Raw genomic sequence first — 25,000 nt, forward strand, 5'->3', positions numbered from 1 at the left:
GCCCTAAATACCTCAGGGAATCAGTTTCTAATGACATGGCTGCTCTGGATGGCATTACCTTGGCCTCCAGCTCCACGGTAAGGAACCTCAGAGTCATTTTCAATGCAGATTTGTCCTTTACCTCCCATATTAAACAGATCTCTAAAACTGCCTTTTTTCACCTGTGTAATATCTCAGGAGTCCAGCATATCCTGTCTCAGAGTGATGCAGAAAAATTAATCCTCACCTTCATTACCTCCAGGTCAGACTACTGTAACTCCTTATTATCAGGTTGTACCAGCGAGTGGTTAAAGACTCTCCAGCTGGTCCAAAACGCTGCTGCACGTGTGCTGACTAGAACTAGGAGAAGAGATCATATTACTCCAATATTGGCTTCTTTACATTGGCTACCTGTAGAATCTAGAATAGAATTTAAAACTCTTCTCCTCACCTATAAAGCTCTTAATGGGCAGGCACCATCTGATCTGAAAGAGCTCATAGTTCCTTATCACCCTGCCAGAGCACTGCGCTCCCAAAATGCAGGTTTATTGGTGGTTCCCAAAATCTCTAAGACTAGAATGGGAGGCAGATCCTTCCAATTCCAGGCTCCACGTTTGTGGAACAAACTTCCTGTCTCTCTGCCTTTAAGAGCAGATTAAGACCTTCCTTTTTGACAAAGCTTATAGTTAGGCTCGGCCCAGGTCGCCCTGGACCAGCCCTTAGTGATGCTGCTACAGGCCTAGACTGTCAGGGACTTCATATCACGCTCTGAGCACTTTCCTCTCTTCTAATCTTCCTCTTCCCTCTTCCTTTCTTCTTCTTCCTGTCCTCCTCTATACCTCCCTCCTTTTTACTCAGTGCATGCTGTTGTTCCTCCTCTGCCCCTTTGCTTTCTGTGCTTTCTGTGTCTTGCCCAGGTCAAACTGTCCTGCTCATCCTGGAAGGTCATCCAGCTGCAGACCAGAAGGCTGGATGCTGCGTGTCACTTCCATCTAGACTACCTGTTCAGGTACCTGCTGTTACCTGTTCAGGTACCTGCTGTTACCTGTTCAGGTACCTGCTGTTACCTGTTCAGGTACCCTGATGTTACCTGTTCAGGTACCCTGATGTTACCTGTTCAGGTACCCTGATGTTACCTGTTCAGGTACCCTGCTGTTACCTGTTCAGGTACCCTGATGTTACCTGTTCAGGTACCCTGATGTTACCTGTTCAGGTACCTGCTGTTACCTGTTCAGGTACCCTGCTGTTACCTGTTCAGGTACCCTGCTGTTACCTGTTCAGGTACCTGCTGTTACCTGTTCAGGTACCCTGCTGTTACCTGTTCAGGTACCCTGCTGTTACCTGTTCAGGTACCCTGCTGTTTCTGCTGTTGTCTGCTGTCCCAGTTTGTCCTTATCCCCCTGTCTCTGTCTCTTTGTCTCTCTCTCTCCCCTCCCCACCCAACCAGTAGACGTAGATGACCGACCGCCCGCCCTGAGTCTGGTTCTACCTGAGGATTCTCCCTGAGTCTGGTTCTACCTGAGGGTTCTTCCTGAGTCTGGTTCTACCTGAGGGTTCTCCCTGAGTCTGGTTCTACCTGAAGGTTCTCCCTGAGTCTGTTTCTACCTGAGGGTTCTCCCTGGGTCTGGTTCTACCTGAGGGTTCTCCCTGAGTCTGGTTCTACCTGCGGGTTCTTCCTGGGTCTGGTTCTACCTGAGGGTTCTCCCTGAGTCTGGTTCTACCTGAGGGTTCTCCCTGGGTCTGGTTCTACCTGAGGTTTCTCCCTGGGTCTGGTTCTACCTGAGGGTTCTCCCTGAGTCTGGTTCTACCTGAGGGTTCTCCCTGGGTCTGGTTCTACCTGAGGATTCTCCCTGGGTCTGGTTCTACCTGAGGGTTCTCCCTGAGTCTGGTTCTACCTGAGGGTTCTCCCTGAGTCTGGTTCTACCTGAGTCTGGTTCTACCTGAGGGTTCTCCCTGGGTCTGGTTCTACCTGAGGGTTCTCCCTGGGTCTGGTTCTACCTGAGGGTTCTTCCTGAGTCTGGTTCTACCTGAGGGTTCTCCCTGAGTCTGGTTCTACCTGACGGTTCTCTCTGAGTCTGGTTCTACCTGAGGGTTCTCCCTGAGTCTGGTTCTACCTGAGGGTTCTCCCTGAGTCTGGTTCTACCTGAGGGTTCTCCCTGAGTCTGGTTCTACCTGAGGGTTCTTCCTGAGTCTGGTTCTACCTGAGGGTTCTTCCTGTTAAAGGGGAGTTTCACCTCGCCACTGTCAAGAGCTCAGGAGGGAATCTGTTGGGTTCCTTTCCTCTGTAATCTGCAGAGGTGGTCTCTACCTGCTCTACCTGTACAGCGTCATGAGGTAACTGCTGTTGTGATTTGACGCTACATGAAGAAAGATTGATTGATTGATTGATTGATTGATTGACAGAGAGACAGACAGATGTGTCGCAGTAAATAAACTCATGTCTTCATTTCAATCATTTATAAACAATATTGTGTAAATAAATAAATAAATTAATTAATAGCTAAAGCTACATGATAAACTCTGATTGGTCGACACTGTTGCCCTTAGTTACAGTGACTGTAGTTTAGCATTAGCATTAGGATTAGCATTGCTCAGATGTGCGGGGAGCCGGCAGGAGCCAGCGGGGGGCGCCGCAGAGCTCCCTGTTGGGTTTGGGTGACCTGGGGGTTCAGAGCCGAGCGGGACGTCCCGTCGGGAGGGGGGGATTACGTTAGCTCGACACTGCCACCTACTGGCTGTCTGTGCACTGCGAAATGACGGCCTTTATTTTTCAAGGCAGCATCAGTCAGGGTGACTCTGATCTGGGATCAGGGTTTACCTCCACACTGAACTCACCTCCTTCCCATCATGCTCTGCTCTGCTGTCACCTGCCGCACACTCCGCCTCCTCCCCCTCCTGCTCCGCCCCCTCCCTGTCAGAACAGACACTGTGTTTCAGTTTCCCAGCATGCATTCCGTTCAAACGGTGTGACATCAGATTCTGTCGCCCCTGACAACAACATGATGTGTCAGTGTCTGGTTACCATAGAGACCAGGAGGTCTGCTCCCGCTGATCCAACATGGCTCCTCGCATGGCGTTCAGTTTCTGGACGTGGCGCCTGCAGTCGGCCCCCGAGCCCCGCCCAAACTCCTGTCCAATCAGCACACAGCCTGTCAGTGTGACATCACCGCAACCTAAACCCTGAACTGAGCCGACACTGTGATGATGGTGACGATGACGATGGTGCTTCATCATGAGTCTTCAGTAAAGACGACCAATCAGGTGGAGGCACCAGACGGCAGGAACAACAGACTGCAGCCTCGATTGGCAGATTAAAAAAAACAAAAAACAAAAACAAAAACAAAAACAAAAATCTGACGAATTAGAAAAAAAAAGCCTGAAATTGAAACTTTGCGGTGAAAGCTGCCGGCTGCTCTGTCTTCTGTCTGGCAGAGAATTAAAACTTTTCATTGGTGGGGCAGGACGTCACATGACATATAAGCCAGGTCACCATGACAACAGTGATCACATTGATCACAATACTGATATGATATCAATATGTCAGGGTCAATCAGGTGGTTCAGTTTAATAAATCAGAAGCAACGAGGTGGCGTGAGGGCGTGGCGGCGTGAGGGCGAGGCGGCGTGAGGGTGTGAGGGCGAGGCCAGAGGCGGGCCGTACTATTAGGCAAACCAGGCATTTGCCTGGAGCCCCGGGCCCCATATAAGGCCCTTGGGGCCCCCAAAATGCCTTCTTTATATTGAGTCCCCATATTCCTTTTTTTCTAATATTCACAATAGTAGCATCGGGATGTCTAATTTGATTAATTATTCGTGTTTTGATGGTCTTTCTGCCAACCGCGCACCCCCTTCAGTCTGCACTACATGGACTATTCCGTGTTACGTATTTCACGTATGCGGAAATGATTACGGCGCGTAAAATCCAAAACAAACAACGAACGGTAAAAGAGAGAGGACGAACGGTAAAATAGAGAAATCGGAATGAAGCGGACATACGAAAGTGGGTCACAAAAAAAGAAAAAGAGGGACCAAAGGCAGCAGTTTATTTCGAAACTGCCAAAGCTATCTAGCTTTTTTCCTGGAACCGTGGCAGTGGAGTCTGCGGAAGTGGGACCGTCGGCGGCCGCGGAGCGAGAGAAGCCCTCGCCGTTTGCTCTCACGGTGAGAGAAAAGCTCAGAGATGAGGACAAACAGAGGGAGGAGAAAAGCTCAGAGATGAGGATAAACAGAGGGAGGAGAAAAGAGGGCTGTACTACGAAGCAGGTTCAGTGGGTTAGCGAGGTATGTTGAGTCTAAAGCCAGGCTTTCCTGTATCACGAAGGTGGCTCTCTTTTAACCCGGCTAGATCACCATGGTAACTTATGCTAGATCACCATGGTAACTTATGCTAGATCACCATGGTAACTTATGCTTAACTCATAACCTGGTCGGGACCAGGTGATGAGCTCAGTTTAACCCCGTCCGGCTATAAAATTACGGAGACAAAGAGGATTTAGGGATCGCGCGGATCCGCTGGCATTTCCTGACGATATTCTCCATGAGCGGTACAGATGTTCATCTGAGGGAATACGCTAAATTTGCATTTGCACAATGCAGGTATACTATTAGTGGTGCACAGACTTCACGTTTGTTACAAATATTCCGTTGTATCATAGACTTTGTTATAGTAGCCTACTTTTTTTTTTATTTTTATTTTTATTTTTTTTAAAGGAAACCCTTTATATTATAACGGTGACTGTCACGGCATCCGAAGGTGATGATTGGACGGGAGCAGCCCGTGGTGATTCAAATGCACTCCAAACACCACTTATTCCCATTTAGAAAAAAAGATTTAACAAAAAAGGAGCAAACAAACATCAACAGAAATGGCTCCATAATTCTAGTTAAACTTCAAATGTAACGAACAGTTATCTGAAACTACTGACAAGGAGCTCTAAGCAGCTTAAATAGTGGTCAAAATTGTCATGTAACCATGGTAACCACCGCCTGCTCCGTCCGACACTCACCCACACACACCTTCAGTCACCTGACTTAACCTCAGGCTTTACAACACTCCCATAAAGCTAGTGAAGTTACATATTTCTAAACTAAAATTCATAATAGCCTACTGAATGGATATATAGAATATAATGAGAGTCAGTGTTGACATACGCATTCACTCGGTCAGCAATTTTCTGCCTGCACTCCTCTCTCGCCTTATTTGCGGCCACAGTGTTGTTCTTAGCGTTAATTTTATTTTTTAAATTTCCATAGCTTTCCATGAGGACAAGCTGCTCCTCTTGCGTGAACTATGCAGCCCGTGAACGCTCCATTTTTCGCGGAAGTAGAATCATATGAGGCCAAAACGCCCCCTTTTCTGTGAACGCGCACAGAGCACAAAGCTGACAGCCGGACTGAACAAACCTTGATGAGAACCACCGTCGTGATACCACTTAACTTTGACTGGAGCTTTAGGTTTTGTTGAGCCTGATAGTGAACACACAGACTGGCTATGTTGAGCCTCCTTCGTAGTACAGCTCTAAGCTCAGAGATGAGGATAAACAGAGGGAGGAGAAAAGCCCAGAGATGAGGAACAACAGAGGGAGGAGAAGGAGAAAAAAGCTGAAAAGGTAAATGGTGACATATTAGGATAACAGTCACTGTAATATGTGTCATCATAAATGATCTAATTGTTTTGTATGCTATTCTCACTTTGCAGGTGACACAAGATTGACCGCAAGGCCCTTTCCCTCAACGTTTTTATTTATTTTCTTTTTTTAAAAATAAATCTTTATTTAACCTTGGAATAACAAATGTCAAGTCTTTATTAATATTGTATAACCAAGGTCATATGAATCTTTGTTAAGAGTTGAAGAGTCAAGATTATCTTGTCAGTGAGAGCACTGCACACATGCAATGCAAGTAAGACAATGTTAGAGTTTGCAATTTCCACAGAATATACATACAAGGTACATTAGATTGTTAGATGCAGGGGCCCCCAAATGGCTAAGTTCGCCACTGGGCGAGGCGGCGTGAGGGCGTGGCGGAGTGAGGGCGAGGCGGCGTGAGGGCGAGGCGGCGTGAGGGCGTGGCGGCGTGAGGGCGAGGCGGCGTGAGGGCGTGGCGGCGTGAGGGCGTGAGGGCGAGGCGGCGTGAGGGCGTGGCGGCGTGAGGGCGAGGTGGCGTGAGGGTGTGAGGGCGAGGCGGCGTGAGGGCGAGGCGGCGTGAGGGCGAGGCGGCGTGAGGGTGTGAGGGCGAGGCGGCGTGAGGGCGAGGCGGCGTGAGGGCGAGGCGGCGTGAGGGCGAGGCGGCGTGAGGGCGAGGCGGCGTGAGGGCGAGGCGGCGTGAGGGCGAGGCGGCGTGAGGGCGAGGCGGTGTGAGGGCGAGGCGGCGTGAGGGCGAGGCGGCGACCGGAAACAGAAAACAAAAGTAAACTAAAAGAGAAGATCTGACCTTGAGCAGCGTCTGCTTCTCCCCACACAGCTTACAGCGCCACCTGCTGCTCTTCTTCACCTGAAACAGACATCAACATGTTTCCTGTCACAAACACAATAACAACATGTGGAGGTGCTGAGGGCTGCAGTGTGAGGCTGGCCGGGCCGAGCCGAGCCGAGCCGAGCCGGGCCGGGCCGGGCCGGGCCGAGCCGAGCCGGGCCGGGCCGGGCCAGGAAGAGCTCGCTGCTGTCAGGACGGCGGCTCTCTGCTCTGGGTGCCTTCACATTAAAAGCCCCGTTTGGTCATGTGACTCTGCCGCCGCCTGCTTCCCTCAGGAGGAACACACCGTCACCGGAGCAGGTGATGTTTGCAGCATCTGTTACCATGGCGATGAAGCCAGGTCAAACTCAACACGCCCTCGGGCTCTGAACTCCACTTCCTGTTTGTTGTTTATTTGGTCGTGTTGTTGTTGTGGCTGATGACGTCACACCACACTCCACCTGACACTGTTTTTGTTTTTTTCACTTTTGTTTGTCAACAACACTGACGGCAGCTGTCTCACTGTCGCCTCTGCTAACCTGCTGCATTGTGGGAAAACTCCCTGAGCCAGCACACACACACACACACACACTCTCTCTCTCACACACACACACACACACACACACACACACTCTCTCTCTCACACACACACACACACACACACACACACACACACACACACACTCTCTCTCTCTCTCACACACACACTCACACAAAAGCCGCGGCCATTCATCAGACTAGTTACTAGTTATTCTCTCACGCACGCACGCGCGCGCGCACGCACACACACACACACACACTCTCTCTCTCTCTCTCTCACACACACACACACACACACACTCTCTCTCTCTCTGCTGGCTGTTAGCCTCATGCTAGCTCTGAGCTAGCTGCTAGTCTAACACGAGCCTGTTCCTGCCGGTCTCGGTGTGACGTCACTGCTGTTCTTACCTGCTGCACCTGGAAGGTCTGGCAGGAGAAACACCTGAGGACTTGGAACTGCTGACTCATGGCGGAGGAGCGCGGCACGGCGCGGCGCGGCGCGGCACGGCGCGGCACAGCACAGCACGGCACAGCACGGCACGGCACGGCACGGCACGGCACGGCACGGCGCGGCACGGCGAGGCTGTTTCCCGGGAAGTTTTCAACCGGAGGAGACGTCATCGCTAAGCGCCTTTGTTCCCACCCGTATTCCGCCAAGAGCCGCCCTGCTCTGATTGGCCAGCTCCCGTTCCTCCGGTGGTTCGATTGGTCAAAGTTGCGGCTGGCCAATCAGAGGCTGAGTAGGGGCGGGTTTTACGGTGGGAGGAATGCGGGTGGGAAAAACGACGCCCACAGGGCCGCATCAGAATGACGTCAGTGCGCCGCTGCAGACCGGGAGGGAACAACCTGCGGGCTGACGTCACACATTCCACAATAACGCATACATACACTAATATACATAAATATAAGTTAATAAATGTTTATTAATATACATCGATAAATGATGCAGACGGCTGCTGTTCTGAGTGTGTGTGTGTGTGTGTGTATGAGTGTGTGCGAGTGTGTGTGTGTGTATGAGTGTGTGTGTGAGTGTGTGTGTGTGTGTGAGTGAGTGTGTGTGTGTGAAGTCAGCGAGCCTGTCAGAGGAAAACCCTGCTCATCTTTCTCCTGTGATGCTGAAAGCATCAAACTAGGCTGCTCTTCCTCCTTCATCTTCCTCATCAGGTGTTCTGCAGGTGAGGCTTCAGGTCCATCAGACGTCACAGTTTTTCTCTAATAAACAATAAGTCACATCACAGTGAGGACACACGGCTCGGGATTCATTCGTTTATTTTGCAGTAAAATACAGGAGCGACGCCTCACAGGGCAGGTGAGAGGGTGACGCCTCACAGGCCAGGTGAGAGGGTGACGCCTCACAGGCCAGGTGAGAGGGTGACGCCTCACAAGGCAGGTGAGAGGGTGACACCTCACAGGCCAGGTGAGAGGGTGACGCCTCACAGGGCAGGTGAGAGGGTGACGCCTCACAGGCCAGGTGAGAGGGTGACGCCTCACAGGGCAGGTGAGAGGGTGACGCCTCACAGGCCAGGTGAGAGGGTGACGCCTCACAGGGCAGGTGAGAGGGTGACGCCTCACAGGCCAGGTGAGAGGGTGACGCCTCACAGGCCAGGTGAGAGGGTGACGCCTCACAGGCCAGGTGAGAGGGTGAACGGAGGTGAGATGGAAACAGAGCGAGAAAAAGACAAAGAGCTTCTGTGATGTTTTCACATCAATACAAGAGTTTGTGAAGTAAACAAGGATCTAAACAGGAAGTGCTTGAGCGTATTTACAGTCACCTGCTGACCCGTGTGCTGCGTACCTGTTCACCACAGGTAATGTGGAGCGGCTGACTGAGAGATCAATACCAGATCAATAAAAGACAGCTACTGATCAACTGATGTAGAGCGACAGGCACACAGAGAGGAGACGCATCAAGATAATTATTAGGATAATTATGAATAAAGAGAATAATACTGATGATGAGAAATGAAAGCAGAAGCGAAAAGTTAGAACACTTAAACGTGTAATTCATAATCTGAGATATAATCTACATGTAAATATACACATTCACACACACGGACACACGGTCCTTTATCAGAGGCTTATGGGTAAAAATAATGTCAGATCCAAAAAGAAAAGGCAACGCAGACAGACAGACAGACAGACAGACAGACAGACAGACAGGCAGACAGACTGACTGCTGTTTAATGTTAATAGAGGCTGATGGGACCTAATCTGAGCCTCATGCAGGTCAGTGTTGTGTCCAGCAGGGGCAGCACTGAGCTAAACAGCCTGCAGGTCAGTGTTGTGTCCAGCAGGGGCAGCACTGAGCTAAACAGCCTGCAGGTCAGTGTTGTGTCCAGCAGGGGCAGCACTGAGCTAAACAGCCTGCAGGTCAGTGTTGTGTCCAGCAGGGGCAGCACTGAGCTAAACAGCAGAATCTGTGTGGGTCAGTGGGGCTCAATGCTCTAAACTGATCAGTCCATTTGATCCAGATATTGATCAGTGACTGGACTGTTCCTGTCCATATTTCTGCTGCAGACAGGATTATAAACTGAGATTATAATCCATGGCTGTAAAATGCTGTGAGTTTGAGCAGATTAGCACTGGCATTGAGGCTCTGTGCTGCTGACTGGCTGCAGAACCACAGGAGAACCAATCATCTGCTTCCTAAATGTTCCACATTTCCTTCCTCTGAGCTCAGAGAAATGTGGAGCTTCTGAAGCAGCGGAGGAGCAGATTATCATCTACAGAGCCGACACTCTGCTCAGCCTCTGCAGCGCCCCCTGCAGGAGGAGCAGGATTATCATCTACAGAGCCGACACTCTGCTCAGCCTCTGCAGCGCCCCCTGCAGGAGGAGCAGGATTATCATCTACAGAGCTGACACTCTGCTCAGCCTCTGCGGCGCCCCCTGCAGGAGGAGCAGGATTATCATCTACAGAGCCGACACTCTGCTCAGCCTCTGCAGCGCCACCTGCAGGAGGAGCCCACACTCTGCTCGGCCTGCAGGGGGCGCTGCAGGCGGAGCGTCTCTCTGTAGAGATGATCTCTGGTCAGACTCAGTAAACTTTGTGTTTGAGGTCGTGGCCGAAGCCCTGCCTCCTGTCTGGGTTCAGGTGTGATGCAGGTGCAGGTGACAGGATGTCATGTCAGGCAGGTGAACACCTGTCACCTGGGTGACAGGAACATGCCTGGCTCGTCGTTTCATGTGAGTGGGAGGAGCTTCGGGACGGGGAGCGGCTGTGAAGCAAAGCTCGACACGAGGAGGCAGAGCTTCCAGGAGCTCCTCAGACTGAATTCTGGGTAAGTTCGTGGTCGCTGGAGGAGCTGGTCTGCCGCTCCACCGCCCGCTGAGCCTTGCACGCCGCCATCTTGGCCTGGATGTCTCCCTTCTTCTCAAAGTAGTCCACCAGCACCGGCTCCGTCAGCAGCGACGCCAGCACCTGCTCGAAGGTGATCGACCAATCCCCGTCCAGCACGCTGCCCCGCCTCTGCTCGCCGCAGCCGATGAGGACGGTGTCGTCGGCGATGTCCTCGCACTGCAGGGATCCGGCGCTCACCATGGAGTAGGACGAAACTGACGTGTCGTCCTTGGTTTCCTCGTCAGACCCCTGCTGGTTCGTGGCGTCCGGTGGGCCGGCGGCGTCCAACTGGGCGTCGGCCAGAGCACGACAGACCTGGGACTCGTCCGACGCCGCCTCGCCGCTCGGCTCCCGCTGCGGCTCGGCGGCGGGTGGCTCGGCAGCGGCGGCAGCGGTGGGTTTTTTGGAGGAGTTGTTGGTGAACTTCTTGCCAACCTCTCCGATACGCAGCAGCAAACTCGCCACGGTGGCGATGGCGTGATACAACTGCTGCTCCTGAGGCTCCTCACTGAACATGTTGTACAGCGTCTTACACAGCTCGATGAACTGCTCCTGCACACACACACACACACACACACACACACACACACACACACACACACGCAGGGTTACAGACACCTGACAGGAGGCGACATCACTACAGTTTTCTTTTTCTTCTATTTTTTTTAGACGGTGACAGAGGCGGTTCTGTCCGTCTCCTGAAAGGACAGATAGTCCAGTAATTTTAAGCCAAATAAGGGTCAACGTCAAACAAATTGCAACAGAAACAAACTGAACAGATTTTGTATCCTCAGTTTGTCCTGAGGGGAAAAAGCCCCGAAGAATCCCACAGGGGGTTAATGAATCTTTTTCATCTGGTCATCTTCCGCCAACCTTACGTCAAGCCGCAATAACACTTCTACCTAAAGGGGGTAAAGACCCACTTTAGTGTGCCTCTTATTGCCCAATTTCTCTACTGAATGTCGATTACAAAATTTTGTCCAAGATTTTAGCAACAAGACTGGAAAAGATTATCCCACATATAATTTTACCAGACCAAACAGGTTTCATTTTAAATAGGCACTCTAGTTCAAATCTTAGAAGACTCTTCAATATTATGTATTCTACTTTATCCCACTCTCCTGAAATGGTCATATCACTCGACGCTGAAAAAGCGTTTGACCGAGTAGAGTGGCAATATCTGTTTTCAATCCTTAAAAAATTTGGATTTAAGGATCCATTCATTTCTTGGATAAAACTCCTCTATTCTCAACCTTTAGCCTCAGTAATTACTAATGGACAACAATCTGAATATTTCCCCCTTGGCAGAGGCACACGACAGGGCTGTAGCCTATCCCCCCTACTATTTGCCATTGCTGTAGAGCCTTTGGCTATTGCCCTCAGACAATCTAAAGACTTCCTAGGTATAAAGCGAGGTGGCCTTATGCATAAATTATCCTTATATGCAGACGACATTCTATTATATGTTACAGATCCATCAAAATCAGTTCCCGCCATTCTTAATATTCTAATTCAATTTGGAAAACTTTCAGGTTATAAAATCATCTTCAAAAAAAGTGAAATGTTTCCTCTTAACCAGGCAGCCAGTGCAATCCCTGCATCATGTTTTCCATTTAGAATCGTAAACAAGGGCTTTAAATACTTAGGGGTTGAAGTCACACCATCTTTTTCATCCCTCTTTACTAAAAATTTTGGCGTCTTATTTGAAAAATGTAAAAAGGACATGGTGAAATGGACGAACCTTCCACTCTCCATAACTGGTAGAATTAATCTCATTAAAATGATGGTATTACCAAAATTCCTGTATTTGTTTCAAAACATCCCTATCTTAATTAAAAAAAACATTCTTTAACTCATTGGAAAAGAGCATATTATCTTTTATTTGGAACGGTAGACCACAAAGAATTAAAAGGAAAGCTCTTCAAAGATCTAAAAAGCTTGCTGGCCTGGCCCTACCTAATTTAATTTACTATTACTGGGCATGCAATATAAAATCAATGTTACATTGGTTTAAGAGAGATATACCTGGAAAATGTGAGATCTGGGTCCAATTGGAGTATGCTTCTAGCCCACTCAATTTAGCCTCTATATTATGTGCTCCGTCACTCCCCTCTCAAAGCCAGTTTTGCTCTAATCCAGTAGTCTATCATTCGATCAGAATTTGGTCACAATTCAGAAGACATTTCAAGTTACAGACAACATCAATATACTCACCCATCAATAACAATCATAACTTCCCACCCTCTCTTTCGGACTCCACTTTTGGAGTTTGGTCCTCCAAGGGAATTAGACCTATCTCTAATTTATATGTAGATGGCAAGTTTGGTTTGTTTGCTCAACTTTCACAACTATTTTATTTGTCAAAGTCACATTTTTTTAGATATCTCCAAATTAGACATTTTGTCCAGAAAAATATTACTGCCTTTCCAGACCTTCCGGCGAATAACACTGTTGATTATATCTTGTCACTATCCCCAAATTGCAAAGGCCTAATCTCTGTTCTCTATAACAATATATGTAATATTATTCCCCATTCATTGTAAGACATTAAGAGACTTTGGGAGAATGACCTTAGAAAAGAAATGGCAGATGACCAATGGAAGACTGTGCTTGACTTAATAAATACCTCCTCCTCTTGTACTTGGCACAGCTTAATACAACTCAAAATTGTTTTGAGAGCACACTTGACCAAGGCAAGACTGGCGAAAATTTTCCCTGATGTTGACCCTTTGTGCCCTCGCTGTAATGGTGAACCAGCAGATTATATACATATGTTCTGGTCATGCCCTAAACTTCAGACATTTTGGTTGAAAATTTTTAGTTCCTATAGTATGATGTTTCAAAAAGACATTGCTCCCAGTCCTATTTGTGCTTTATTTGGATTTATCCCTGAAACTCACTCCCTGAAAGACAAAGCTCCCACAATCATAGCATTCACCTCCCTGATTGCCAGACGTCTCATCCTTCTTTCCTGGAAGGAAAAGACACCTCCTAACTTTACAAGATGGATTAGAGATGTGATGCACTTTTTAAAATTTGAGAAGATTAGATACACCCTCAAAGGCTCATTGCAAAACTTTAAAAAGATTTGGACCCCCTTTTTAGAGTACTACAAGAGTTTGCAAGAACCATTAAATAAGGATGACTAAATAACATTGTTAAGAATGAAACAGTAGAAACCCTTTTCTATTTTTATTATTTTTTTTATTTTATTTTATTATTGTTATTTTTTTTTTCTTCTCTCCCCTTTTTTTATGTACTTATTTGTTTTAGTTTATTTTACCTGTATTGCGAATATGTTTTTATTTATCCTTGTACATCGCATAATACAATTTGTACTAATGCAATAGTTGGTTGGACAAATTTTTATTTTTAATGGTTAATTTTAATTTATTCATTTTGTACTTGTGTAATAGTTGGTTGGACAGACACTTTGATGGACAATTATTCTTATGTAGATCTGGACTTATGGGGACAAGTAGGGATGATTGGGTGGGTTGGGGTGGGTTGGGTGGTAAGGGGAATTTGGGAGGGTACTTTTCAATTCTGTAATCACTTAAATAAGGCAGCTGTCCTATGCTTTTGTATTTTTTGTTTTCAAATGCTGCTAACAACTGTATGGAGAATATAATGAAAAATTAATAAAAATTGTTAAACAAAAAGAATCCCACAGGGGGGAAGTTTAAAAAAAGACCAAAATATAGTCCATTCAAACGCCTATTAACTTTTTTTCTCATGTGAATAGGGTAAAATTTTTAACCTTTAGGTATCACCATGAAAATTGCTGAGTTGATTACTTACCTTAAGACAAATAAAAAATGCATTGCAAGTTTTTTTTAAATTGTTTAGTAACATAAGCTAATCTGCATAAATTTGCATAAACTCCACAGTTTTACTACAGAGGGCATATAAAGTGGTCTTCTTATGATACTAGCATGAAAATTGGGATGAGCTGTCTCCATGGGTCACTTGACAAGTAATCACTTAGAAATTTCAAAATGGCTGCCATTTTTCAAGATTAGTCCCACCTTAGTGGAGCAGTTATGACATGCTCCTTTCTGCAGGAGGTGACTGCACTGAGATCAGGGAGCACTTCACTGGGCCCCCCTTGGTCAAACAGTGCTAATTCTGTGCTGAGGCTGCACCACTGGAGTCTAGAGACATGAGAGGCTTCTCCCCCAGAAACAGCCTCACGGACCCAAACCTCCTCTCTGCAGTGAAAACTGCTCAAGACTGGTTTTAAGTTCCTTCTTCCTTAATGTTCACTGGCAGCCTAAATGGGTTCCATTCAGACCTTGATGTTTAGTGTTTGACTGTTTTATGTCAACAGGACTGATTACGAGATTTTCACCTGGCCATACCCAAGGTTTATATCTGTTGTAGCATTTATGCAAATTAGTGTGTACAGAATTCAAAATTTGCTCATGTCAATAAACAATTTCAGAAAACTTCACAAGTTAATAGGCGTTTGAATGGGTTATATTCTGGTCTTTTTTTAAACTTTCCCCCAGTGGGATTCTTCAGGGCTTTTTCCCCTCAGGACAAACTGAGGATACAGAATCAGTTCAGTTTGCTTCTGTTGTAGTTTGTTTGACGTTGAGTCATAAAATGACTGGACTAAAATGACATCACTAACCCCGCCCTCTTCACCTGCCCCGCCTGCATCACTAACCCCACCCACTTTACCTGCCCCGCCCACATCACTACCTCCGCCCACTCACCACTCACTGAAAATTAATTTAAGGCACAAGATCTTTTTGTTTAGTTTTGTTAGTCTGACCAGGTTCTGGTTCTGGTTCTGGTTCTGACCTGGTTCATGCGGGGAAGGTCTTTGATGGTTTCTCTCTTGGGTTCCTTCTCCTTGGCCCACATCCTCAGGTAGTATCTGTAGTCCTTCACCTTCTCATCTGAAACAGAGGAGCCACCACACAGGGGTCAGAGGTCACAGGGGTCAGAGGTCATGGGGGTCAGAGGTCACAGGGAAACAGAGCTCTGTCTTCACCTTTCTTGTCCTCAGAGTCTCCGCAGCCTCCGTCCTTCAGCTCCTCTCCTGCACAGGAACAACAAACATCATCAGCAACTTCATCCTCCTCCTCCTATATATATATATATATATATATATGTATACACACTACTCACAAAAAGTTAGGGATATTTGGCTTTCGGGTGAAATTTACGGAAAATGTAAAAAGTTCACACTACAGTGATATTATATCATGAAAGTAGGGCATTTAAGTAGAAGCATGCACTGGTGATTTCCTCATCTCAAACAATTTCTTGAAACAAAAGCCAACAACAGTGGTGGATATACCACAACAAAAAATGTCAGTGTCAATAACTTGTCATGTGCCCTTGAGCATCAATTACAGCTTGACAACGACGTCTCATGCTGTTCACAAGTGGAATTATTGTCTGCTGAGGCATGGCATCCCACTCTTCTTGAAGGGCGGCCCTCAGGACATTGAGGTTCTGGGGTACAGAGCTCCGAGCCTCTACACGGCCACTCAGCTGATCCCATAGGTTTTCTATGGGATTCAGGTCTGAGAAAGTGCAGGCCACTCCATCTGAGGTACCCCAGTCTCCAGCAGCCGTTCCCTAATGATACGACCTCGATGAGCTGGAGCATTGTCATCCATGAAGATGAAATTAGGCCTGTGTTGTTCATGCAGGGGCACAATGACTGGATTAATGATGTTATTCAGGTAGTATGGGCTTGTCAGTGTACCATTCACAAAGTGTAGGGCAGTTCTGTACTGACTAGACACACCTGCCCACACAGTAACACCACCACCACCAAAGGCTCGTCTGGTGACAGCAGTGGCTGATGCATAGCGCTCTCCTTGACGTCTCCAACATCGTTGGCGGCCATCATTTCTGCTCAACATGAATCGGCTTTCATCAGAGAACAGCACTGAGGCCCACTGGTCCCTCGTCCAGCGTAAATGCTCCCTGGCCCATGCAAGACGATGACACCTGTGCCTGGTGGTGTGGTCAGGTACCCTTGCAGGTTGTCTAGCACGCAGACCATGCTGATGTAAACAGTTTTGAATGGTCTGACGTGACACTTGGGTGCCTCTCACCTTCCTTAAACGTGCCTGGAGTTGAGTGGCATTCATCATCCGGTTCCACAGGGCACTGTTCACAATGAAGCGGTCATCAGTGTGGGATGTGGCCAAAGGACGTCCACTTCTATGCCTTTCTGTGACTCTTCCAGTCTCTCTGTATCTCTGTTGCAACCTGCTGATGACACTCTGTGACACTCTAAGCTCAGTGGCCACTTCTGTCTGAGAACATCGTGTTTGAAGCCTCGCAATGGCGAGGTGCTGCTGATCAATTGTTAGGTGTCGTCTTGGTCTCATGATGTCAAAATGTGAACAGCATAATGAGGAGGACTGTTTAAATACCAATTCTAATTGAACCAGGAAATTTATTGGTCGATTCATGGATCAAACACCTGTTGTGAATTTTGCCGTTAAACTCCTTGTTAGAGAACAGCAACTTGTGCAAAAAGTACTGAAACACTGAACAGTTGGACATGTGCATTCAAAAGTTTACAGAAGGTCACATTAAGTTCACCTGGAAAGGTTAGAATGCATTTTAGGTTCATCCTGAAATTTCACCCGAAAGCCGAATATCCCTAACTTTTTGTGAGTAGTGCGTGTGTATATATATATATATATATAAATAAATATATATATATATATACACACATACATATATATATATATATATATACAGTACAGGCCAAAAGTTTGGACACACCTTCTCATTCAATGCGTTTTCTTTATTTTCATGACTATTTACATTGTAGATTCTAACAGAAGGAATCAAAACTATGAATGAACACGTGGAGTTATGTACTTAACAAAAAAAGGTGAAATAACTGAAAACATGTTTTATATTCTAGTTTCTTCAAAATAGCCACCCTTTGCTCTGATTACTGCTTTGCACACTCTTGGCATTCTCTCCATGAGCTTCAAGAGGTAGTCACCTGAAATGGTTTTCCAACAGTCTTGAAGGAGTTCCCAGAGGTGTTTAGCACTTGTTGGCCCCTTTGCCTTCACTCTGCGGTCCAGCTCACCCCAAACCATCTGGATTGGGTTCAGGTCCGGTGACTGTGGAGGCCAGGTCATCTGCCGCAGCACTCCATCACTCTCCTTCTTGGTCAAATAGCCCTTACACAGCCTGGAGGTGTGTTTGGGCTCATTGTCCTGTTGAAAAATAAATGATGGTCCAACTAAAGGCAAACCGGATGGGATGACATGTCGCTGCAGGATGCTGTGGTAGCCATGCTGGTTCAGTGTGCCTTCAATTTTGAATAAATCCCCAACAGTGTCACCAGCAAAACACCCCCACACCATCACACCTCCTCCTCCATGCTTCACAGTGGGAACCAGGCATGTGGAATCCATCCGTTCACCTTTTCTGCGTCTCACAAAGACACGGCGGTTGGAACCAAAGATCTCAAATTTGGACTCATCAGACCAAAGCACAGATTTCCACTGGTCTAATGTCCATTCCTTGTGTTTCTTGGCCCAAACAAATCTCTTCTGCTTGTTGCCTCTCCTTAGCAGTGGTTTCCTAGCAGCTATTTGACCATGAAGGCCTGATTGGCGCAGTCTCCTCTTAACAGTTGTTCTAGAGATGGGTCTGCTGCTAGAACTCTGTGTGGCATTTATCTGCTCTCTGATCTGAGCTGCTGTTAACTTGCGATTTCTGAGGCTGGTGACTCGGATGAACTTGTCCTCAGAAGCAGAGGTGACTCTTGGTCTTCCTTTCCTGGGTCGGTCCTCATGTGTGCCAGTTTCGTTGTAGCGCTTGATGGTTTTTGCGACTCCACTTGGGGACACATTTAAAGTTTTTGCAATTTTCCGGACTGACTGACCTTCATTTCTTAAAGTAATGATGGCCACTCGTTTTTCTTTAGTTAGCTGATTGGTTCTTGCCATAATATGAATTTTAACAGTTGTCCAATAGGGCTGTCGGCTGTGTAGTAACCTGACTTCTGCACAACACAACTGATGGTCCCAACCCCATTGATAAAGCAAGAAATTCCACTAATTAACCCTGATAAGGCACACCTGTGAAGTGAAAACCATTTCAGGTGACTACCTCTTGAAGCTCATGGAGAGAATGCCAAGAGTGTGCAAAGCAGTAATCAGAGCAAAGGGTGGCTATTTTGAAGAAACTAGAATATAAAGCATGTTTTCAGTTATTTCACCTTTTTTTGTTAAGTACATAACTCCACATGTGTTCATTCATAGTTTTGATGCCTTCAGTGAGAATCTACAATGTAAATAGTCATGAAAATAAAGAAAACGCATTGAATGAGAAGGTGTGTCCAAACTTTTGGCCTGTACTGTATATATATATATATATGTGTGTGTGTGTGTGTGTGTGTGTGTGTGTGTGGACAGAATGCATTGTGTTAAGAGTCTTTCTAACGACAGAGTCAGACAGACACAAACCTGAGGTCACTTCCTGCTGCACCAGGAAGTCCAGATCAGACAGGAAGGGAGATTCTGCAGAAGCAGGAAGATAAAGAGAGAGGAAGAGGAAGATGAAGAGGAAGAGGAAGATGAAGAGGAAGAGGAGCAGATATTTAGGCAGCGTTTGAGTGAGAAGCAGCAGACGGCTCTGTTATTCACAAATTTCATGCAAAGCAGAAAAACAGCCAATCAGACGCTCTGACTTTTGTCATGTCAGGAAGAATTTGCAGTTTTCCCTTTTTTTCAGTTCACTAAACACCAAACACCATGCACAATGTGTGTGTGTGTGTGTGTGTGTGTGTGTGTGTGTGTGTGTGTGTGTGTACCCTGTGGGACGTCCTCAGTGAAGAAGTGTGTTGCCTCCAGAGCGGACTCGGCCTCCTCAGCACACAGAGCTGAAACACAGCAGGTTACAGTTACTGCCACACACACACGCACGCACGCACGCACGCACGCACGCACGCACGCACGCACGCACGCACGCACACACACACACACACAGCACCTGCCGGTTACCTGGTGGCAGGTGCAGTTTGTACAGCAGTTTGAGTTTCTCCGTCATGTCTCCATGGTACATCCCACCTGCAGACAGAAGAACATCACATGACCACATGATGACATCATGATCAGACCGCCATGTTGGAAACTGATCAGGATGTCCCAGAATGCATCAGGTCGGGACACAATGTGACACCACAGAGAGCAGCGACACCTGGACGCCCAAAACACCTGTGATGTCACACAGCGTGAGCCTGTGTGTGTGTGTGTGTGTGTGTGTGTGTGTCTGATGATGTCATCACTGACTCAGTCCGGTGATGAACTCCTTGAAGTTGATGAGTCCGTCCTTGTTGCGGTCCAGCAGCCTAAAGAGGCGCCCGGCCAGCGTGGGGGTGTGGCCTCCGCAGCGCCAGGCGCCCAGCGCGGCGAACAGCTGGGCGAACTGCGCCGGGTCGATGCGGTACTGCTCCAGGTACGGCAGGCTGGGGTCGTGCCGCTCCGCCGCCGAGCTGCTGGAGCCCCAGTAACAGCTCATGATGTGTTTGGCCTGAAAACACGTGAGGATCATGTCAGAGGTCACGCCACGCGCCGCAGGCAGGAAGTGACAGGAAGGGCAGGAAGTGACCTCTGACCTTGAAGAGGCAGTAGAGCTCCTCCAGCTCCTCGATGCTGAAGGCCGACTCCGTCATCATGGCTCTGACCTGCAGAGACATGCACCGTTACACGCCACGCCACAGCACGCCATGACCACAACACGCCACACCACGACACAACACGCCACAACACAACACGCCATGACCACAACACGCCACGCCATGACACAACACACCACAACACGCCACGCCATGACACAACACACCACAACACGCCACGCCATGACACAACACGCCATGACACGCCACAACACGCCATGCCATGACACAACACACCACAACACGCCACAACACGCCACGCCGTGACACAACACACCACAACACGCCATGACACAACACGCCACAACACGCCACAACACGCCACGCCATGACACAACACACCACAACACACCACAACACGCCATGACACAACACACCACACCACGCCACAACACGCCACGCCGTGACACAACACGCCATGACACAACACGCCACAACACACCACAACACACCACAACACGCCACGCCATGACACAACACACCACAACACACCACAACACGCCACGCCATGACACAACACACCACACCACGCCACAACACGCCACGCCATGACACAACACGCCACGCCATGACACAACACGCCATGACACAACACACCACACCACGCCACAACACGCCACGCCATGACACAACACACCACAACACGCCACGCCATGACCACAACACGCCACGCCACAACACGCCATGACACAACACACCACAACACACCACAACACACCACAACACACCACAACACACCACAACACGCCACAACACGCCACAACACGCCACGCCATGACACAACACGCCATGCCATGACACAACACGCCATGACACAACACGCCACAACACGCCACGCCATGACACAACACGCCACGCCATGACCACAACACGCCACGCCACACCACGCCGTGTCAGCGTGACCACAACACGCCACCCACCACGCTTCTCTTGGCCGTGTCCTCCAGCGACTGGATGACCTTTAACCTCTGTTTGAACCTCATCTGCTCGATGACATCAGAGCGCAGGCTGCCGAACTTCTGCTCAGAGAAGAAGAGAAACCATCAACATGGACACTTTAACATCGCCTCCTCACGGGGCGGGACGGGGGAGGGGAGGGGCGGGACGGGACGGGACAGGGGAGGGGCGGGACAGCGGGTTGTGATGTCACAGTGACATCATCAGGTGTGACGAGCTGCTCTGACCTCGTAAGACGACTTGATGAGGTCGAAGACGTCGATCTCCGGCGGGGGATCATCGCCGCTCGTCAGCAGGGCGTGGAGGTGAGGGATGGGCGGAGCCACAGTCTGCTTGTTCACAACATTATCCAGATACCTGCACACACACACACACACACACACACACACACACAGACTAATGTGAGCATGTGACATCAGAGGTGCCGCTGGTCTCAGGTGCAGGAGTTTTGGACGCACCGTCCCAGGATGGTCATGGCTTCTCCCTCGTCGCTGCAGGCCAGCAGGGCGTCCATGTTGTCATGCAGCACGGCCAGCGCCACCTGCAGGGTCACATGACCAAGAGGCAGAGGTCAGAGGTCACAGCTGCACCCAGTCACCCACCCACTGACCCAGTGTGTCCCAGTGTGTGTGTGTGTGTGTGTGTGTGTGTGTGTGTGTGTGTTGGGGGGGGGGGGGTTAGGGTCCCACTCTCGTCTCTCTGAGCCCGGCACCGTTTGCTCTTTACGCCCTGACCGGCGTGTCTGCTGCCTCCAGGCTCCGCCTCTGGGCTGCGGTGCGTCTGCAGGCTAATGAGGCTCACTGGAGCACCTGACCCAAGCCCCGCCCCCCCGCCATACATCTGATTGGCTAGTGGGCCTTCTGTTAGTGTGGCTGAGAATGAAAGCTGCGCTTCTATTGGATCCAAAGAAATGTCTGTTAGATAAATTCAGGCGAACCCCCCTTTTTCTTTTTTTGGCAGTCACGCCGGCACAGAGTTTCCCAGCATGCCCGGCTCTCTGACCTGGAAGATGACCTTGATGCCCTCGTAGAAGAAGCAGTCGACCAGCAGGACGGCGCTGTCGAAGGGCATGACGGACAGGAAGAGGGTGAGGAACCAGGACAGGGAGATGGTGGAGATGACCCCCAGCTCCTGCATGTGCTCGTACAGGAAGGGCAGGAAGGCCCGGGTCAGCTCCTCGAACACGGCCTGGTCCACCAGCGCCCCTGCAGGCCAAACACGCAAACAACACCTGACTCAGCCAATCAGGGATCAGCTCTGACGGGACGCGCTTTACATCGGCTGCAACGCAAAAGTTAAATTCAAGGATGGAGGACGGGCCTGTGCCAAGGTCTGATCTCACACACACACACACACACACACACACACACACACACACACAGCGCTGACCTACGACCCTGGTGTTGTAGTAGTCGGGCAGCATGCGCTCACACAGCGCCACCAGCAGCCAGAAGGCCTCCTCCTCTGTGCAGTACAGCAGCAGCACCGACGTCACAATGTTCATCGCCTGGAGACACAACACACACGCTTCAGTTTCACACACACACACCTTACTCACTTATACACTATATCACACACACACACACACACACACACACACACACACACACACACACACACACACACACACACAGGGCTGCACAGTTAATCAAACTTTATTTTCGATTAGGATCAACACAAAACAGCTTCTGTGCTTCTCTGCTGATCCCGGTGCTCCGGGTCAGGGTTTACAGGGTTTACAGAGTCAGGGTTTACAGGGTTAGGGTTTACAGGGTTTACAGAGTCAGGGTTTACAGGGTTAGGGTTTACAGGGTTTACAGGGTCAGGGTTTACAGGGTTTACAGGGTCAGGGTTTACAGGGTTTACAGGGTCAGGGTTTACAGGGTTAGGGTTTACAGGGTTTACAGGGTTTACAGGGTTAGGGTTTACAGGGTCAGGGTTTACAGGGTTAGGGTTTACAGGGTTAGGGTTTACAGGGTTTACAGGGTTAGGGTTTACAGGGTTAGGGTTTACAGGGTTTACAGGGTTAGGGTTTACAGGGTTTACAGGATTTACAGGGTTAGGGTTTACAGGGTCAGGGTTTACAGGGTCAGGGTTTACAGGGTTAGGGTTTACAGAGTCAGGGTTTACAGGGTTAGGGTTTACAGGGTCAGGGTTTACAGGGTCAGGGTTTACAGAGTCAGGGTTTACAGGGTCAGGGTTTACAGGGTCAGGGTTTACAGGGTTTACAGGGTCAGGGTTTACAGGGTTTACAGGGCCAGGGTTTACAGGGTTTACAGGGTTAGGGTTTACAGGGTCAGGGTTTACAGGGTTTACAGGGTTAGGGTTTACAGGGTTTACAGGGTTAGGGTTTACAGGGTCAGGGTTTACAGGGTTAGGGTTTACAGGGTTTACAGGGTTAGGGTTTACAGGGTTTACAGGGTTAGGGTTTACAGGGTTAGGGTTTACAGGGTCAGGGTTTACAGGGTTAGGGTTTACAGGGTTTACAGGGTCAGGGTTTACAGGGTTAGGGTTTACAGGGTTAGAGTTTATAGGGTTAGGGTTTACAGGGTTAGGGTTTACAGGGTTTACAGGGTTAGGATTTACAGGGTTTACAGGGTTTACAGGGTCAGGGTTTACAGGGTTTACAGGGTTAGGGTTTACAAGCTTCCCTCTGGTGCTGAGCATCAAATCAAGCGCTCCCTGTTTCCTCCCTAGCAGCAGCCCTAACCCTAACCCCAGCACACAAGTTAAACAGATAGCAGAATAAGTGTGAAATTTTTCATCAAACTGTTTTCATCGTCATCGTTCTCTTTGGGCAAAATTGAATCGTAGGCAACTGGACTTGTATTTGTCTCAGGAAGACGTTTGGCCTCTTATCCAAGGGGCTTCATCAGTTCATGCCCATCGGTCTCTCTAGTCCGCACTAGTCTGACAAAGACAGTGGGGTAAGGTCCAGGTATTTAACCTCTGTGGGAGGGGCCACCCTTTTACCGATCACATCAACTCAGTGGACAAGAACATCAAGTTCACTAGAGAAGATGATAAAGACAACCACTTACCATTTTTGGATTGTGATGTGCACTTTGATGAGGAAAGGAGCCTCCACATTGGGGTATACAGGAAACCCACCCACACAGACCAGTACCTTCTTTTTGACTCACACCATCCACTGGAGCACAAACTGGGGGTTATCAGAACCTTGCAACACAGGGCAGATAACGTACCAACCTCCACTCGGGCCCAAGCTGAAGAACACCAACACCTAAGGGGAGCCCTGAAAACTTGTGGCTATCCGAGTTGGGCTTTTGGCAAAACACGCTCCAGAAAGAATAACAACTCTGATGATGCTGAGAAAATGAAAGAAAAACGCAAAAACATTGTGATTCCGTATGTGTCTGGGGTTTCAGAGAAACTCAGGAGGATTTTTAACAAACATCAAATCCCTGTATGTTTCAAACCCAGAAACACTCTAAGGCAGAAACTGGTTCACCCTAAAGACAGGACACCACACAATCAGAAGAGCAACCTGATATATGCCGTCCAATGCAGTGAGGAATGCAAGGACTTTTACTTTGAAGAAACAAAACAACCACTGAACAAACACATGGCTCAACACAGAAGGTCCAGGCTCAGCTGTCTGTCCACATCTAAAGGAAAAGGCACACTCCTTTGAAGACAGCAATGTTAAGATTTTGGACAGGGAGGACAGATGGTTTGAGAGAGGAGTAAAAGAGGCCATATATGTGAAAGTGGAAAAACCATCCCTCAACAGGGGAGGGGGTCTGCGGCGCCACCTATCTCCGATTTATAATGTTGCCCTTTCATCGGTACCCAGGAGGTTCAACAGATTAACCTCAGACGACTCAGTGATTGCCGTTCACCAGGGTTTCACCTGACTCTGACCACTGTCACCTCACCAGACCACAACAATGGTCAAGTGAAACCAGTGCCAGCATGAACACACCCACAGGCATTAGGGTGGCCCCTCCCACAGAGGTTAAATACCTGGACCTTACCCCACTGTCTTTGTCAGACTAGTGTGGACTAGAAAGACCGATGTGCATGAACTGAT

The 25,000-nt window shown here is 48.6% G+C and overlaps 2 protein-coding genes across 3 annotated transcripts in view; both read right to left on the minus strand.

Annotated features, from left to right (window-relative positions):
- The window catches only part of mrnip (MRN complex interacting protein), a 10,785-nt gene extending 3,219 nt beyond the window's left edge, over positions 1–7,566 (minus strand). Inside the window, exons 1-5 of the mRNA XM_030062081.1 lie at positions 7,488–7,566; positions 7,380–7,452; positions 6,411–6,470; positions 3,002–3,108; positions 2,815–2,890 (exon numbers count right to left, since the gene is read on the minus strand). Coding sequence (XP_029917941.1) covers positions 2,815–2,890; positions 3,002–3,108; positions 6,411–6,470; positions 7,380–7,439 — 303 coding nt within the window. The 5' untranslated portion in view covers positions 7,440–7,452; positions 7,488–7,566. The remainder of the gene's footprint in view (positions 1–2,814; positions 2,891–3,001; positions 3,109–6,410; positions 6,471–7,379; positions 7,453–7,487) is intronic.
- A 2,461-nt stretch (positions 7,567–10,027) lies between these two features.
- The window catches only part of tbc1d9b (TBC1 domain family member 9b), a 27,292-nt gene continuing 12,319 nt past the window's right edge, over positions 10,028–25,000 (minus strand). Inside the window, exons 11-23 of one of the 2 annotated variants that reach the window (XM_030062076.1) lie at positions 22,336–22,453; positions 21,949–22,151; positions 21,405–21,487; positions 21,174–21,303; positions 20,910–21,008; positions 19,930–19,998; positions 19,604–19,844; positions 19,316–19,381; positions 19,126–19,194; positions 18,779–18,832; positions 15,313–15,360; positions 15,120–15,217; positions 10,028–10,862 (exon numbers count right to left, since the gene is read on the minus strand). In XM_030062076.1, coding sequence (XP_029917936.1) covers positions 10,236–10,862; positions 15,120–15,217; positions 15,313–15,360; positions 18,779–18,832; positions 19,126–19,194; positions 19,316–19,381; positions 19,604–19,844; positions 19,930–19,998; positions 20,910–21,008; positions 21,174–21,303; positions 21,405–21,487; positions 21,949–22,151; positions 22,336–22,453 — 1,905 coding nt within the window. In that variant the 3' untranslated portion in view covers positions 10,028–10,235. The remainder of the gene's footprint in view (positions 10,863–15,119; positions 15,218–15,312; positions 15,361–18,778; positions 18,833–19,125; positions 19,195–19,315; positions 19,382–19,603; positions 19,845–19,929; positions 19,999–20,909; positions 21,009–21,173; positions 21,304–21,404; positions 21,488–21,948; positions 22,152–22,335; positions 22,454–25,000) is intronic. The other variant, XM_030062077.1, reaches the window with a different exon arrangement.

This window comes from Myripristis murdjan, chromosome 10 (assembly GCF_902150065.1).
Source record: "Myripristis murdjan chromosome 10, fMyrMur1.1, whole genome shotgun sequence".
Classification (NCBI taxonomy): Eukaryota; Metazoa; Chordata; class Actinopteri; order Holocentriformes; family Holocentridae; genus Myripristis; species Myripristis murdjan.